The sequence below is a fragment of the Eulemur rufifrons genome, chromosome 9 (assembly GCF_041146395.1).
Source record: "Eulemur rufifrons isolate Redbay chromosome 9, OSU_ERuf_1, whole genome shotgun sequence".
Taxonomy (NCBI): Eukaryota; Metazoa; Chordata; class Mammalia; order Primates; family Lemuridae; genus Eulemur; species Eulemur rufifrons.
Window position 1 is genome coordinate 53,068,120 of NC_090991.1, and position 17,221 is coordinate 53,085,340.

The 17,221-nt window shown below is 57.3% G+C and overlaps 2 protein-coding genes across 4 annotated transcripts; one reads left to right on the forward strand and one right to left on the reverse strand.

The window, feature by feature from the left end:
• The first annotated feature begins 2,349 nt into the window (after nucleotides 1-2,349).
• Nucleotides 2,350-6,505, forward strand: SYNGR2 (synaptogyrin 2). Of its 2 annotated transcripts, XM_069481749.1 has the most exons (4): nucleotides 2,387-2,515; nucleotides 4,668-4,905; nucleotides 5,270-5,409; nucleotides 5,510-5,840. In XM_069481749.1, the coding sequence occupies exons 1-4, from the start codon at nucleotides 2,417-2,419 to the stop codon at nucleotides 5,705-5,707; spliced, it is 675 nt and encodes a 224-aa protein (XP_069337850.1). In that variant the 5' UTR covers nucleotides 2,387-2,416; the 3' UTR covers nucleotides 5,708-5,840. The 2 variants fall into 2 exon arrangements, with proteins under 2 accessions (XP_069337849.1, XP_069337850.1); XM_069481748.1 differs by lacking the exon at nucleotides 5,270-5,409 and having other exon boundaries at nucleotides 2,350-2,515; nucleotides 5,510-6,505.
• A 1,041-nt stretch (nucleotides 6,506-7,546) lies between these two features.
• TK1 (thymidine kinase 1) lies at nucleotides 7,547-17,016 on the reverse strand. Of its 2 annotated transcripts, none has more exons than XM_069481751.1 (7): nucleotides 16,927-17,016; nucleotides 16,783-16,814; nucleotides 15,907-16,017; nucleotides 13,391-13,484; nucleotides 8,965-9,054; nucleotides 8,429-8,548; nucleotides 7,547-8,163 (listed from the first exon to the last, which is right to left on the reverse strand). In XM_069481751.1, the coding sequence occupies exons 1-7, from the start codon at nucleotides 16,990-16,992 to the stop codon at nucleotides 8,134-8,136; spliced, it is 543 nt and encodes a 180-aa protein (XP_069337852.1). In that variant the 5' UTR covers nucleotides 16,993-17,016; the 3' UTR covers nucleotides 7,547-8,133. The 2 variants fall into 2 exon arrangements, with proteins under 2 accessions (XP_069337852.1, XP_069337851.1); XM_069481750.1 differs by having other exon boundaries at nucleotides 7,547-8,328.
• Nucleotides 17,017-17,221: the final 205 nt, after the last annotated feature.

Sequence of the window (17,221 nt, forward strand, 5' to 3'; positions counted from 1 at the left end):
TACTAAAAAATTGTTTTTCTGAAATTCAAATGTAACTATATTTTTATTTGCTAAGTCTGGCAACCTGAAATATATTATACAAGAATAAAAGCAAATGTGAAATTGTGTGGAACACACTGCAGGTGGGCGCCCTGGCGTGGTCCAGACACAGGTGATTGGCCAGCAGGGGCCCTGGCTGGGCAGTGGGCTTGCAGGCAGGGCTGCCGCCGGGCACCAACAGGACCATACCACTTATGCACGACTCAAAGAAGTTATTAAGGGCCTACGGGGTGCCGCATGCTGGCTGAGGCTTGCACAGTCCTGGCTTTTTCTGCTCCCAGTGCCCGGCTATGGAGTCAGCTGGCTTCTGGGTGGGGCACTCTCCCTAGTTGCTTTCAGGGTCTGAGGAGGGATGCGGTGATAATGCCTCTCCAGGACACTCTGGTTATCACTTCACTGACATGTAAAGTGACAAGGCCTTCCAGTTGCCTGACCCCGGGCACCGCGGGCCTCTGCATGCTCCACCTGTCTGGCCTTTGGTGGTGGCCACCTCTGCCTCCTTGACCTTCTCACCTCCCTTGTTTTCACAGACACTGCCGTGACCTGTCCTCCTCCTCCCCGGCTCCCCATGGCCAGCCCTACCAGTGGGCTTTGCCAGGAGTCTCTCCTTGGTACTCTCCTTGCCTCACCTCTGGGTCCCTTCCTTTCAAGTCTGTCCTTTCCGGAGGCCAGGTGATGGGCACCATGTCACCTCTGAACCTCTGTTTTTCCTCCTATAAAATGGGGTATGGAGACTGGCTCCCACTCACCATCTGATCAGGGACCAGCACTTGCACTCTCGTGATTCAGCACCCCCTTCCTTTAGTGGGGTGAGTAAGCCCCATGCCCCTCCTCCTGCCTGGGCACTGATGCGCCGGACCCATAAAATGCCCGGGGACTCGGGAGAGGTGAGCTTGGCTGGCTGAGTCTGGAGTCTCAACGCCTTTGTCATCAAGGTGGTGACCGGAAGATGCAGGCTTGACAGGGTCCCCCCAGGAGCACCCCAGGCCTTGCCTGGCCACCCTTCAGGAGGACCCACTATTCAAGTGACAAGGGTGGTGGGAGGATGGGGAGACGCAGGTCAGAGGACACAGAGCAGCAGACATGTAGGATGAACAAGTCTAGAGACCTGATGCACGACATGAGGACTGCAGGTAATAACACTGTACTGTGCGTATCTGGACTTCTCGATAATGAGTATATTCTAGCTTCTCTTGCCACAAAAACAAACAAAAAAGGCTATGTGCGATGATGGATATGTTAATGTGCTTCACTATAGTAACCTTTTTACTATCTATATGTATTCCATACATCTTGTAAATCTCACACATACATAGTAAAATTTATTAAAAATAAACAAAACCTGCCAGTGGGGAGTCTTGGAGGCCTGGTGGTCTCTAGCAAGCACACATGGTGTTGGTGTGAGGATTTTAGGTGCACAGAAAGAAGGAGGCTCTGTGTGGGCCCCTGTTCTCACCTCTGGGCCGCTTGTCACCAGCTATCCAGGTGTGGGGAGGGGGTGGGGGGCAGACTGTGAAGAGGCCCGGCCCCTCCCCCATGCCTGCTCCCCTCTTCCCTGGAGGGGCACCCCACCTCCTGCTGGCCCAGTCCTCTGGCTCAGCTCACGCTGTCCTCACCCGTGCAGACTGAGCCCCACCTGGCGCACCTGCCCTCATCAATCCTGACCTGCAACTAGCCAAGGGTGTCTGAACTCCTCCCTGCCAGGTCAGCCTGCGTCCCCGGAGAACGTACCCCCAGCACACATACAGAGCCCAGCCCCAGCTTCCCTGTTCCAGACACTCTGTATCTGTTTTGGGGGTGGGGGAGGCGGTTAGAGCTGGATTAAACCCCGCCCCCTGCCCGTGGCCGCGGGAGCTTGGTTTCTGTTTGCACACCATCTTGGAGCCCGGAACCGTGAAAGCCGCCTGGCCCTTCACAGCCTGGGGCCGGCCTCGCGGGAGTGCCCCAGGCTGACCCCAGGGAGCAGGGAAGAGTGATCGGCAGGCAGCGAGGGGCCCAGGCTGTGCCCTGGGGTTCTGAGTGGGATGGGAGCCTGGGTCCCGGGCTGGGAGGATCCGGAACGGGCGTCTGGCGGGCTTCCTGGAGGAGGAGACGGGAGGGTGGGGGCGAGACGGCGAGGGAGGACTCCCTGCCCCTTTCTGGCCGTGCTGCGGGACAGCGCAGCAGGAGGGCGCGCCCCCAGCTAGGGGGCGGGTGGAGCCGAGCATGGCTGGAGACGCAGGCCGCCCGGCGTGCGCTCGGGCCCGGCAGTGCACTGGGGTCCGCGGCGGCCGCTGGCCACGCCCCGTGGGCGGGCCGGGGGCGGGGCGCGAGGCGGGGCACGCGGGGCCGCCCGGCCGGTTCCTCTGCGTTCCGCGGCGGCGGCGGCGGCGGCGACATGGAGAGCGGGGCCTACGGCGCGGCCAAGGCGGGCGGCTCCTTCGACCTGCGGCGCTTCCTGACGCAGCCGCAGGTGGTGGCGCGCGCCGTGTGCATGGTGAGCCCCGGGGGCGGGCTGGGCGCCGCGGGGACACCTTTCGCTCCCGGCGGGGGCCTCGAGTCTGCGGGCCCGCGGGCGCGACAGGTGGCGACGGCCGCGCGTCCCGGGCCTGGCGGCGGAGTGGGGCCAGCGTCCAGCGTCCCGACGCCGCCTTCCCTCCCTCTAAGTCCTGGGTCGCGCTGTCCACCCCCACACCCGGCCCTGGCTCTCGCCGCCTACCCCACTCCTCGGTCCCGGCCGCGGGTCCCGTAGCCTACCCCACTCCCCAGTCCCGGCCCCGCCGCCCTGGCGCGGGGAGTCGGGAGGCGCCGCGGGGAGCAGGCCCTCGCCCCGCTGGCAGCGGAGTGGGAGGAGCCTGGGGGCAGCTCCTGGACAGGTGGCCCGCACGCCGCGACTCCCAGCTTGGGGAATTCACCAGGAAGGGGCTTTCCGAAGCCACGTGGGGTACGGGGTGTGGGGGTGGGGGGCGGCCTCGCGCCCTAAAACAAGGTCTCCTTCCTATTAAGGAGAAAGCCAGAGGTCTGCTTCCCCACCCAAGATTGGGTGTCCCCAAGGCATACCCCCTTCCCATAAGCGGGACAAACCCTTCAACGCTAGGTTCTGGTCCACGTTCTTGGACAACCAGCGCTGGAAGCTGGACACGGTGTCAGAAGGGGACAGGCAGAGGGTGTGTGCCTCCTCTGCGGGGAGCAAGCCTGACAGCCGAGCCTTTGAGGTGCCCCACGTCCCCTCCCAGCCTGGCTGTGGGGTCTGACAGCCTTTGTCCTGGGCTGTGCCCAAGGAACAGATGCCCAGTGGGTCGGGACAGCAGTGCCAGGAGTCTTGGATGGGCACCCTTCTCCCAGCATCCCGGAGTTCCGGCTTCAGTTCCAGCTGGGGGTGGGGCCTGTGACTGCCGGCCGGAGCCCTGTGGAGTGCCCTGTACGGCAGGGGCAGGGGTCCCTCCTGCATGTGCTGAGGTGGGGTAGGCCTTGAAGTTTCAACAGGTGGCATGTGTCTGTTTCTAAGGGTTGGACTCCCCCACCCCTACCCCGGGTCCTCCAGGGGTCTGAGTTCACAGCTGTGTCCCTAGGCCTGCTGGACAGACGCCCACTCACCATGTGACCTGGGGCCAGGCAGGACCCACTGTGGGGTGGAGACAGACTGGGCTCTCAAGGAGGGACCGGGATGCCAAAGAGGCCGGAAGTCCTTGTATGAAGAAAGCTGGCCAAAGTGGGGAGTCCAGCCTGGACTGGGGGTGAGGAGAGTCAGAGGGTACTGAGGCTGGGAGGGGGCTCCAGGAGGTGGGAGCCCCAGGGGCACGAGCGTGGCTTTCCTGAGGTGCTCCCCAGGGTGTTCAGGCAGAGGTTGGGCACTATAGAGGTGACTCGGGCAGAAGGTGATGGGATGAGGGGGGGTGAGACCCCAAGCTTGGGTTTCTGTGACTTTGTGGCCCCTCTTGTTTAAAATTGGTTCAATAGGCCGGGCGCGGTGGCTCACACCTGTAATCCTAGCACTCTGGGAGGCCGAGGCAGGAGGATCACTTGAGGTCAGGAGTTTAAGACCAGCCTGAGCAAGAGTGAGACCCCATTTCTACTAAAAGTAGAAAAAATTAGCCAGGCATGGTAGCACATGCATGTAGTCCCAGCTACTCGGGAGGCTGAGGCAGGAGGATCGCTTGAGCCCAGGAGTTTGAGGTTGCTGTGAGCTAGGCTGATGCCCTGGCACGCTAGCCCGGGCAACAGAACAAGACTGTTTCAAACAAACAAACAACAACAAAAAAAAAATGGTTCAATAAAGGCAAACTGAATGTATTAACCCCCCCCAAAACAAACAAATCTCCAAACTGGTTCAAAGTGGGGGTGGGGGGTTGCCCTTCATGCCCGCAGGTTCCCAAACAAGGCAACCCTGCAGGCAGGCAGCTGGGGCAACTGCTGAGGTCCCACCACCCCCTTTGTGATGGGAGCGAGATCGGGTAGCACAGGAGGAAGCAATGTGCTCATCAGCTCAGCCTGCCAGTCCAGAGGGGCTAAGATGCCAGCCTCCAAAAGGGGACAGTGGTAGTGGAGGCGAGTGTCCCCTGTCTGAGTCTCGGGAGGCGTCCCTGCTGTGCCCCCACGGGGGTCTGTCCAGCGGCCACACAGCCCTACTGGGCCCTCCTCTCCCACAGGTCTTCGCCTTGATCGTGTTCTCGTGCATTTTCGGCGAGGGCTACAGCAACACCCATTCGTCGAAACAGATGTACTGCGTGTTCAACCACAACGAGGACGCCTGCCGCTACGGCAGTGCCATTGGCGTGCTGGCCTTCCTGGCCTCGGCCTTCTTCTTGGTGGTCGACGTGTATTTCCCCCAGATGAGCAACGTCACTGACCGCAAGTACCTGGTCGTTGGCGATCTGCTCTTCTCAGGTATCCACCTGTGGCACCTACGTTTGAGCTTGGGAGGTGAACAGGAGTGGGAGGTATTAGCTCTAGGGTTCTGAGATCGAGGGCCCCCTTGGGAGGAACTGGGAGCAGCTTGGGGTCCCCAGACCCACTTGAGTGGACAGGCATTGCCTATGTCCCTTTTATTCCTTGGGCTGGCATATAAGGGATTCTGAGCGTCACTGGTGTTGTGGCATGAGTTCGGGGCTTGGGAGCCAGGCCTGCGGGGTGGAATCCCTGCGGAGCCCTCCACCCGGGCCTCCCTCCTGCCTCTGCAGCGTCCACATCCCCAGGCCCTGGAAAGCCCCTGCTCCTCCGTGGAGCTCAGCCCTGCCTGTCTTCTCCCCAGCTCTCTGGACCTTCCTGTGGTTTGTTGGTTTCTGCTTCCTTACCAACCAGTGGGTAGCCACCAGGGCAGAGGACGTGCTGGTGGGCGCCGACTCCGCCCGGGCAGCCATCGCCTTCAGCTTCTTCTCCATATTCTCCTGGGTAGGTGGGCCTGCGGCGGGCAGGTTTATGGAGTCCCGAGGTCCTGTTCCCCCTGCACCCCTTTTTCCCTCCCTAACTCAGGCCTTGGGGCTCCCTGCAGGGGGTGCTGGCCTCCCTGGCCTACCAGCGCTACAAGGCCGGCGTGGACGACTTCACCCAGAACTACGTGGACCCCACTCCGGACCCCAGCACAGCCTATGCCTCCTACCCGGGGGCACCCGTGGACACCTACCAGCAGCCGCCCTTCACCCAGAGCGCCGAGACCACCGAGGGCTACCAGCCGCCCCCTGTGTACTGAGGAGCAGGGGGTGGGAAGGGGACAGGGAGCACTGGGCCTTCGCTCCGCCCTGGACTTTCCCCACATGGCCTGCTCCCCGGAGCTGCCAGCCCCTCCCCGGTGCCTGCTGTGGCTACCACGCAGCTAAAGAGCCCCCAAGTGCTGTGCCCAGAGGGCTTCCCAGGCACCCACTCACTCAAGGGCATTTTTCAGGAGAGGGTTTTTACTAGATGGGTTTCCTTGTTGCTTTAAATGACCCCAGCCCTGCTTGGAGTAGCTAGAAGTGGGAAGGTGCCCCCTGTGCCATTTCGACAAGTGCCTTAGCTTCTCCCCCAGCGCGAAGGCGCAGAGCCCAGGTCAAGGCTGCGGCAGCTGCAGTTGCGGGGGTTCTCTGCCAAAGACAGGTTGGGGGCCTCACTGCTGGTGCTGCTGGTGCTGGGCTCCGGCTCCCGGCCTCCTCCTCACTCAGGTTTGTCTCCCACACCCCGCTGCCCCTGCCTGGCCTCGGGCTGGGCCTCGTGCTCACTGCTGTTTGGTCTGGGGTCACCACCCTGTGCCAGTGCCCTTGCGCTGCCTCGGTGGCGTGGGGGCGGAGCTGGTGCCCTTCTTGCTCCCACCCCCTGGCGGCAGGGAGGGACTCTGCCTGACAACACCCAGCTTTATGTAAATATCCCGCCATTGCTCGTTAACGTGGGGAGGGGCAGGGGCTATTCGGAATGTATTATAATGCCTTGAAGATGCCCTGCCCTCCCTCCATGGATTCTGCTAGACGGTTGGAGATGGAATAAATGTTTTCTCCATTGTCATTGGCTGGGCCTTAGCCTTGGGACGGGAGGAAGAGATTCCGCTCTGGGAACACCCCAGAGGGGTGTTGAGGGCCAGCTTTATGGAACTTGTGTTTTGAACAAAGCAGAGGCAGCCCCTCCCCAGTCTGGGGTCCCATTCCTACAGGCCTTTCATCAGCATCTTAAAATAGCAACTTCGCTCAGCTGGTAAACAAGATGATTTTTCTGGACTGCCTTGCCAGAGTCCTGTTCCCTCCCCAGGGATGGGGGAGGGCACCTGGGAGTTGCCCCTCTCACAGCAGAGTGAGGGGTACCACAGGGGTGCCAGGTTTCCACTTTCCCCCAGGGCGCAGCACTTGCGGGGCCTGGGGCCCTTCCCAGGCCATGGTGTTGGGAGGGCTCGGCCGCCCAGCCCACCCAAGTGCGCCAGAGACGCGGGAGAGGCCATGGCCCCTGAAGCAACTCTAGCTTCCCCTTTTGGGCAATGGCAGAGGGAGCTGTCAACAGTGGGCCCTTGTAGTTTCAAAATCCTGAGTGCGAACCAACAGGACCCGACTCCAGGAATTCCGGGCCTTACTGCTGCAAGGGACCCCACAGCTGTGGCCTGGGGCAGATCACTAGCAAATGGGGGTGTGCCAAGGAGAGCGGCGGGGAGGCCATCTGGGAACACGTGGGCAGGCACCTAGTCTGAGCACTCCCCCCCACCCCGCCCCGTGGATTCCTACCTCCAAGCGAGCTGCCAACAGCCCATCTCCCGAGGCACAGCTGAGCTGCATCTTCTCGGCTCCTCGACTATCAAGTGTCTGTTTCACAAACAAAACCTGACCTGGCAGCCCCAGCTGGCAGCGGGACAGCGGCGTCCTCCAGCCTTGCCCCAGACAGGAAGGTAGGTGAGCGTTCCTCTTAGGACGCACTCCATGATCCTTTCTCAGTTAAAAGGGGTGGTGGTTAAGAGATCACTAGTACTACAGAAAGATCTGGAAAATAATCCCCACCCAAATCACATCAGAGCCGTCCAAAATGAGACCCGGGGAAACCCAAGTTAAATGTGCTTTCACCAACTAGTGAATTTTAATATTACTTACTAATTCCACACACTACGGCAGAAGCACGGGCCCTGCCCCCAGCAGGGACAGTGCCACCAACGTGAAAGGCGCCGCAGTTCTGGAGAAAGCCAGAGTGTAGGAAGTGCTTTGAGCCCAAAGGGAGCGGGAGGACAGGAGTACAACCATCCCCAGAGGCCGGGAGCCCGTCCCGGCAGAGGGCTGAGGCTCGAAGTGCTGGTGCCCAGACTTCCCAGGGAGAACAGAAACTCAACAGTGAAAGCCACAAAGGGGGAAGAAGCCAGCAGCGCTGATGTCACAACAGCATGTGGCTCTGCTCGGCACCCCAGAGGAGGAGGGGCGGGTCTGCGGCAGACAGACCCCAGCCCCCAGCCAGCCACAGGCCAGCTCCAGCCTGAGGCGGATCATCCCAGCGGCCGGGAAGGGAACCAAGACAGGGCCGGTGGGCAGGCAAGGAGGGACATGTGACGTGTGGGGCAGCCTCAGAAAGTCCCCCAGGCACGGTAGCCCTCCTTGACTTCCTCCCCAGCGGGCCACACAGCAGGCTGGGCGCGGGCGTCCACTAGGCGGCAGCAGGAACGGGAGCAGGTAGCCCGTCTCAGTTGACAGGGCTGCACTGCAGGATCTGCTGAGGGGCAAAGAGCTTCCTGGTGGCCGCCGCGGCCGCCTCCCCCGGCCTTCCCAGCACTGGGCAGTTCTCTTTGTTGTCCGGCCCAGCGGGCTGGCCTGAGGCCTTGAAGTAGCAGAGGCGACACACGGAGTGGTACTTGTCTGCTCCACCGATCACCTCAACCTGGCCACAGGGACACAGAAAGGACGTGAAGGGCCTGGACTTGGAAGGAGGCAGAGCTGGGCCCCTACCCGCCCCGCGGGGAGAAGGCAGGTGGAGCTACCTCTTTCTCCGTGCCCAGCCTCTTGGTGTAGGCGGCTTCCCGGAAGCACTCCATGCACACCGCGGTCAGCTTCACCACGCTCTCGGCCAGGGGCACCAGGTTCAGGATGGCCCCGAAAGCCTGCACTCCCGCAGAAAGACAGCCGGTGCACTCAGTCACCTTGCCGGGTGGGTTTCTCTTTTAAACCCTCTGATTCACAAGCACTGAAGCCAGGAAAGCTTGCCCTGACTTTGGTCCCCCAAAGAGCACCAAGCCCTGCTCTGTCCCTTTGCCAGCTCAAAGCACCTGCCACAGCGGATGGCCTCTGGTCTGGACAGACTCACTCCTGGGCAGACCAGGGAGTCCCTGGGCTTGGGCGAGGCCTGGATTGAGCAGCTCGGCTATGCCCCTTAGTGGCGAGCCCAGGTCACCCAGGGAGTGCCGAGTTGGGACAGGCAAGGGCGTGCTGGGCTGGTGTCTCTGTGCACGTTCCTGCACCCACCGAGAAGCCCCTTCCTGCCTCCAATCCCACCCAAGACCTGGATGAGACCCCTTACCTTCCTCTGGAAGGTCCCGTCCAGTGCGGCCACGATCACGATCTTCCCGGCGTTGGCCATGGTCTCACAGAAGTCTGTGATGTCGGGGAACTGGGGAGAGCGGGGGGAGGAAGAGTGTGAGCGTCTCCCTGAGCAGCTCGCTGGGGCCTCAGAGAAGATGTGCCCGGTCCGACAACTCCAGCCACTCGGATTAGCCTGGAGCGACTCTTAACACTCCCATGTCTACTAGAAAAAAGATAAACTAAGAGAAAAATGAGTGGAAGCCCTAAACAGGCAATTTGCAGAGGAAGAAATAAATATAAGTAGCTGATAAAATGTGGGAAAAGGTGTTGGCCTTGCTGGTCTCACCACTGCCCTCTGGGTCTCCCCCAGGGTTAAGCCCACGTCTTTCCCAGGCACCTGGCCCTGGCTACCTCTCCACCTCACTGGCTCCCACAGGCACGTTCCTGCCTCGGGCCCGGCTTGTGGCACCCAGATTCCTGCTGGCCCCAAGCCCATGAAGCATCCCCCCACCTTAACTCTGTGCCCCTCACGCTGCCTTTTCCTCTAATGTATAGCAGTTGTCACCACCTGACATACTTTCTCCCGTAGCTAGAGTGTACGCTCAAGGGCGGGGGCTCTGGTTCTCACCCCCAGTACCTAGGATGTTGCTGCCGTATGGTTCGAGCTTGAAAAACTGACCGAATGAAAGAGATCGGCCCCCTGGCCTAGCCTTTCCACTCAGTGGGTGCGTCCCCGTGCATCAGGCAGCAGCGTCAGACGTCTGTGTGTCTAAATGCCACAGACAAGGAAGCTTGGAGAAGACACGGCGTATTCGTGGGGATGGGTATTTGTGGACATGGAAAAATGGTCACAGCGTGTGATAGGAGCCTGATCTATTAAAAAAATATATACGTATGAAGATTAGAAGGATCTAAGCCAACATGTTATGGGGGTTTTGTTGTTTTTCTGGGTGGGGAGAAAGAGCAGAGCAGCCCCAGCAGCCAGCGGCTGGCCCGGGACTCAGGGTGGGCCCTGGCTTGGCGGGATGTCCTCAATGTCACGGGGGACCAGCATCAGGCAAGGCCATTCTGTGACCAGGAAGTCAAGATGAAAACGAGACCCCTCCATAATCACGTCTGAGCACAGACAAAAGTATGGCACTGTCCGAGCCACAAAGCAGCGAACACCTGCCGCTCCTGGCCGAGGAGCTGCTGCTGCTGATGGCAGCGACAGCCTGGCTGTCACCTGCCCTCCCCGTGGATATGGCTTAAGGTACCGAATCACCTTGCCCAGGGCGCCTGCCCGACAGCACAGCCATCCTCGTGCACCCTCCTAGGAGCCCAATCTAACCCTCCCCACGGTGCCCCGAGGAATAAACCCAAGTGAGGGGGGTTTCTGGTGGTCTCTAGAAGACTTTGACGGTGGCAAATTATGGACTTTTTTTCTCATGTGTAGTCCTAACTTCTGTTACCGGTTGAACATCCCTAATCCCAAATGCTCCAAAATCGGAAATTTTCTGAGCACGACTGACACGACACAAGTTGGAAAATTCCACACCTGACCTCATGTGACACGTCAGTCAGAACTTTGGTTCATGCACAAAATTGTTAAACGTTGTATAAAATTACCTTCAGACCATGTGTATAAGGTGTATATACAACATAAATGAATTCTGTGTTTACATTTGGGTCCCATCCCTAAGATATCATTATATACATGCAAGTGTTCCAAGATCTGAGAAAATCTGAAATCCTAAACATTTCAGGTCCCAAGCATTTTGGATAAGGGATACTCAACCTGTATTACTTGTATAGTAAAACAGAAATAAAACACAAAAAAACTGTTTGTGAAAAATCATAGCTTCCACTGTTGCCACAACCCTGCTGAGTAGCTGGTTCAAGAACACGTACGGGGGGCAGACCCAGGGGCCGAGCGCCCTCAGCTTGTGGCCGTGGGATCTCCAGATGAGTCGCTTCCCGATGCCAGCAATTCCTACAAAGCAGCCGAGTGCTGCTGTGCCTTGCCCGGGGGCACGAGTAAGCACTGAAGCTCCAACCCGACCCCGGGCTTCCTCAGGAGGGCGGCTGCTCTATGACAAGCCTTTTCTTCCCTGCAGACCCAGAACACGGGCAAAGCTTGGCTTCGTTCACTGTCCACACAGAGGGTAAAGCGGGGTAGGGGCAGTCCTTTTGCTGGGCCCTGTGTTAGGAGCAACAGGAAGACTCTGACCTTGTCGAGAATAAGGCCCGCAGAGGCCAGGGCAGAATGGGAGAACGGTGATGTTTGCACAGTGGGTATAATAAACACTCGCCGAATGAACTCAAGTTATGTTTGCTTGCCAGGGAGGAAGTAGACAAACAAATCCCTCCTACAGGTTACAATGGGGAGCAGGACTTGGTTCACTTGTTCCTGGGGCATTTGGACATCAACCAACGAGGGGTAGGAAGAGAAAGGGCCCTGCCTGGGGTGTCCGGGTGGGCCTCTGCGAACGAGGCTTACGCAAAGCCAGGAGAGCAGAGCTGGGGGCAACTCGCAGCAGCAGGTCTGAAGGGAGCGCCCGCCCACAGTCGAAGCCGCCTCTCTCCGACAGGGCCATGCCCCAAACGGTGATGCAGTATCCCCGGATCCGTTCGGAGACCACAGTTTGGAAGAGAAAGGGAAGAGCTGTGACCTCATTCCCAGCCTGGGCTCACTGTTGGGAACGGTGTGTGCAGACGCAGGGGTGCCCAGGAGCACACCTCTGAGGATCCGAAATGGAACGGGCACCCACGGCGGGAGCAGGTGTCAGCTGCCGGCTGGCCTGGAGCCCATCTCCCGGGAGGAGACACCCCACACGGAGGAGACGCCCCACACGGTGCAGGGGACCCATCAGCCTCCCTGTGGGGATGGAGTTGGGGTTGTGATTCATTGAGGATGTTGGGCAAGAACAGGGCCAGAAAGGCAGGACTGGCCTCAGGGGACAGGACCTGTTCTGTCCCTGTAGGATATTATAGTCGGAGCCGCCTGATTCTGTACTGGGAGGCAGGGCAGGCGGAGATTCCTAACCACTCACCAAACAGATTTCTTCTTCCTCCAGGGTGTGGAGCTAGACTAAATGTACAGCTGGGGGGCCATGTGCCCAAGTTCCAGTCTTCGGGTCAGCAGAGGTGACGTGCACAATTTCCAGCCTAGCTCATGACAACCTCACACCCAGGGGATCCACCACGTCTGTCCCCTCCTGCCATCTGGAGCAGCCACCCAGGGCGATCACCGATGCCATGTGCTGACGGTGGTGAGCCTCTCAGCCGGCCTGCCCATCAACTGCCGTGGAGCCACGTAGCAGTAGGTGAGCAAGGAATAAATCCCCATTGTGTTGTATACTTGTATCAAATCATCACACTGCATACCTGGAATATATTCGCTCTTTGACAATTAAATATTTCTAAAGCAGTTTCTACCATGTTAAGCTACTCCCATTTGGGGTGTTTTTGTTATGGCAGCTCTTTTTGCCCTCCCCAGTATACCAGGGGCAACCCTAAAGCTGCCTGAGGGGTTAAGTGAGCTAAGCCCCTTTGAGAGCGGGTTTTAGTTTCATTCACTCACGATAAACTGGCAAAAACAAACTCCAAAGCACAGGAGAGAAATTAAGACCATAAAAGACAAACAACAAACTCAACCAGAGAATGTGCTCATAAAGAAATGGAAAGAGTTAGCTGGAACAGGCTGAAACAAGATTTTTGGAAAACTAATGGAAGGAATAGGATAAATTAAAAAAAAAAACAACAGTAAATTGTTAAACAAAAATGAGTGTTCTGAATTAGAGTAGAAGACATAGAAATAGAGTTATTGAACACACTTTGGAAAATAGTACACAGAGGGATGAGGAGAGACATTTGAAGTGACAATGGCTTAATTTCCTTCCCAGAAATGAAAAGACCTACCAAATACAAAACAGGATAAATAAAAGCAAAATCTCCCCTAGACACACTGTTCTGAGAACAGACCAATTATCTGCGCGGGGAGTAACCACTGGACTGATAGCAGCCTTCCCCTTACTTTTCAAAGCAACCAGCTCAACCTAACATCTGTTACCAGCTTAAACTGGAAGACACAATGAAGACATTTTCATGCAAAGATTGGCAGAGCTTCCAAATAAACCCATATGGAACAAGCAAAAGCAACAATGAACCAAACAAAACACCCCCTATGCACCAGTGCTGAGAAAGCTCTGTTTTTCCACTGTACATATTTTTTTCTAAAAAAGGTAAAATATATCCTATATGACAATAACATGGAAAGCAGCAAGGGGAATTCAAAGAGTGTTCAGACACTGGTTGAAGCAACTTAACCTTGTTACTTTTACTAAAAGATCTGAAATAGAACGGATAACTTCCAAAGCAGCAGGGGGAAAGCCGGGACAGGCAGGAGCTGATAGGAAGAACAAGGCCAGGCCAGGCCAACTTACAAACTGCCCTTCATCGATGCCTATGACAGCCACGCCCAGAGCCTCCTGGGCCACGTCCCGGAGCAGGCAGGCTGGCAGCGCCTCCATGGTGTTCCTGGGAGGAGGAAGCCAGAGCGTGAGCAAGGAGGACTGGGAGACCAGACACCAGCATGGGGGCCGGGAACGGCAGCGCTTTGAGAGGCCAGCGCCTATGGAAAGGGCGTGGGGAGAACAAAGGCTCTTGTTCAGAAAACCAGTTATTTAATACAAGCTATTGCACTTGATGCTTCAGACTAGAAATTAGCAATGTCCAATATAAAGCTCAACAGAGACTCAAAAACTCTGCTATGTTTCTGTCCAGACAAGGCTGACACGGGGACAGAAAAGGCCTACTTCCTCATCAGGCACAGCGCCCAGGGCCCGTGATGCCATTAGGAGCCAGCAAAGTGCTTTCATTTCTTCTAAAATTCAGAAGAATAAGTAAGTATAACTTGATCTGCGTTATATTTGTCTTTATATCAATGCTGTCATAAAATATAATTAAAAAGATTTTTTTGGCCGGGCGCGGTGGCTCACGCCTGTAATCCTAGCACTCTGGGAGGCTGAGGCGGGTGGATCGCTCAAGGTCAGGAGTTCAAGACCAGCCTGAGCAATGAGCGAGACCTCGTCTCTACTAAAAATAGAAAGAAATTATCTGGCCAACTAAAATATATATAGAAAAAAAAAATTAGCCGGGCATGGTGGCGCATGCCTGTAGTCCCAGCTACTCGGGAGGCTGAGGCAGTAGGATTGCTTAAGCCCAGGCGTTTGAGGTTGCTGTGAGCTAGGCTGACGCCATGGCACTCACTCTAGCCTGAACAACAAAGCGACACTCTGTCTCAAAAAAAAAAATAAAAAAAAATAAAAAAAAAAAAGATTTTTTTAATGGAGGAAGGGGTCCATGCAGGCAAAAGTGTCCGGAATCAAAGAAAGCCCCACTCAACCCAGCTACCCGGAGGTTGAGGCAGGAGGATAGCTTGAGCCCACCGAGTTTGAGGTTGCAGGGAGCTGTGATAAAGCCACTGCACTCTAGCCCAGGAGACAGAGCGAGACTCAGAGGCGGCTGGCCCTGGGCAGTCCATTTAACACCAGATTCCAGACAGACCATGGGAGCCCCGCCCCAGCAGAGATAAGCCGGGAGCCCCAATAGGCAGAACAATGACCTAGAAGAATTCCTGTTTGGCTCCCCCAGCAGATGAAAGGATTTCTCCAAGATCATACAGCTACTAACTGGCAAAGCCAGGATGCAATTAGTGTGATTTCAGGACATGAGTGTGGGTCTGCTGTCATAGGGCCCCCCGGCCTGCAGAGAGAATCCTACCCAGCAGAGGTTGAAGGGGAGAGGTGGTGTGTAAGAATGTTCTAGTGCCATTAAATGACACTTTGAACCCCACCCTATCCCCACAGCCAGGGCCTTTTTTTTTTTTTTAAACACTTGAGGGTCTCACTACGTTGTCCAGGTTGGTCTCAAACTCCTGGTCTCAAGCAATGCTCCCGCCTCAGCCTCCCAAGTAGCTGGGATTATGGTCACACGCCCAGGGCCTTTTCTGAAGAGGAATGCTGTGCTGTGTCCTCTGCCTTTCTAAATAGCTTCTGTGTTTTTCTACAATGTTGTTTTCTTTTGTTCCCATTTTTGCCTGCTCCTCTGAACTAGCCTTCAGAGCAACAGGCAGTTTCCTGAAAGCTCAGCAGTTTGTGGCTTTATTTATAAAAAATAAAATACTTTACAACTACTGCTTAGTTATTATCTTGCTATAATCCTACTTCAAGATCTGGGAAGAGAATGAAACAATATTTCATGTGCTTTTCCCTCTTCCCTCCCCAGATGGAGAGAGCCAGAGAGAGGGCAGGCAGCAAGCCAGCTGTGGCTTCCGCGAGGGCAGCGTCTCTGGCGCTGTGTCCATGCCGCCAGCCCGCGCCTCTGCAGCCTGTGTTGGAGATAAGCTGTGACACATGGGCAGAACTCAGATTTAATCCTAAGTTTGAGGTTGCAGTGAGCTATGATGACGCCTCTTCACTCTAGCCAGGGCAACAGAGCAAGACTCTGTCTCAAAAAAAAAAAAAAAAAAAATCAATGTGCACGCCAAACAAAACCACTTTGCAGTCTCTGTATAGGATAAACTCTAGAGCAGAGTTTCTCACCCACGGCAGGCACTACTGACATCTGGGGCCGGATCATTCTTTGTTGTGGGGTCTGTCCTGTGCGCTGCAAGATGGTTAGCAGCATCACCCCTGAGATCTACCCATTAAAGGCCAGTAGAGTCCCCTCCTCCTCTAGTTGTGACAACTAGAAATGTCTCCAGATACTGTCAGATGGACTCTGAGTGGCAAAATCGCCCCTGGTTGAGAACCACTGGGCTAGAGCCCTGTGAACAGCGGGGTAAGTTTGCTGATTTGAACTGTTCAATGCCAGGCGTCAGCACTGTCTACCACCCCACTAAAGAGAGCTCTGACCGTGTGTCCTGTGCCTGGAGAGGACCAAAGGGACAGGGACTGACCGGTCATGTGTGCAGAAGCTGCTGCTGTAGCGAGTGTCTTTGGCATATTTGATGACCAGGCACTTGTACTGGGCAATCTGGAAGCGACGGACCCGTCTCATCAGCTCCGAGCTGCAAGAGTAGAGGGTCTGGTGAGGCCCACCACAGGAAGGAGGGCGAGGAAGACCCCAGGGTACAAGCTGGGCTCCCCAGCGCCCCCCAACCCCAAAGCGCGGAGAGGCAGCCAGGCACAGTGTGCTGGGTATAATACTCCCCGGAATGGGGTTGGGGAGGGTAGCCAGGAATGGCCCTCAGATGGTCCCAGGAAGGGTGGGAGGAGTAAGTTTTTCAGGCATACGGTGGGGAAGGTGGCCAGAGGCAAAGGTCACGTGCAGAGGGTGCCTGCAGGTGCATTCCAAGGTAATCTCATCACAGAATTGTTCAAAGAGCTCAGAGCTTTTCTGAATTAATCTCACAAGGCTTTTGTGGGTAACATCCAAAGCCCTTGTTTCTGGGTCCAAGAAGTCCAACCCCGAGCCTCACCTCCTGAGAAAGGGGTTTGGGGTGCGGGGTTTACTCAAGGGGGCTCACCAGCCCCGCCTCAGTCAGGGAGTGGTTCTCGGCCACGTAAGGAGACTGTCACACTGAAAAGGGATGTACAGACTTGCCCGGCCCAGGGTGGGGGCGTGACCAGCTGGGGCGGTACCGCGTGTCTACGATGGGAGGAGGGTTCGACCTGGGCGGGGCTTCCTCCGGGACCGATTCCAGGGGGAGGAGTACCCCGGGCAGGGCCTGGCTGCGCGGAGGGGGATCTCCTCCAAGATGCGCAGCAGGCCGGGAGGAGGGCGGGGGTCCCTGGGGAGGAGGTGGCCCAGCCCCACCCCAAGAAGTCGTTACCTTTTTCCTGAGAACATGGGCCCGAGAATCACCTAGGAGAGAAGATGTCACTTCGGGGCCCGCTCCGCACAGACACCAGGCACGGGCTACAGCCCGAACCCGCACCCCCAGCCCCCCAGGCCCGGCCCCGCCCGGCGCGCGCACCTGGATCTGCCCCCGGGTCTTGCTCGGGGAGCCGGGCAGCACGGCAGGCAGGCTGATGCAGCTCATGGCACCTCCGCGAAGCACGCAAGACCCCAGACCCTCCCGCCTGAGCCCCAGGGGATCGCGTTTTCCCGCGCTGCTGGCCTTTAAGCACCGAACGTTGGCCAATCGCGAGCCGCCACTCAGGGCCAATCAGCGGGCGCGGCGGGAAATTGGTCCCGCCCACAGGAGAGGGCGGGTTAACGCGCTAGGACCCGACGGGCTCCGGGAGTGGGCGGGGCCTGAGGCGGGGCCT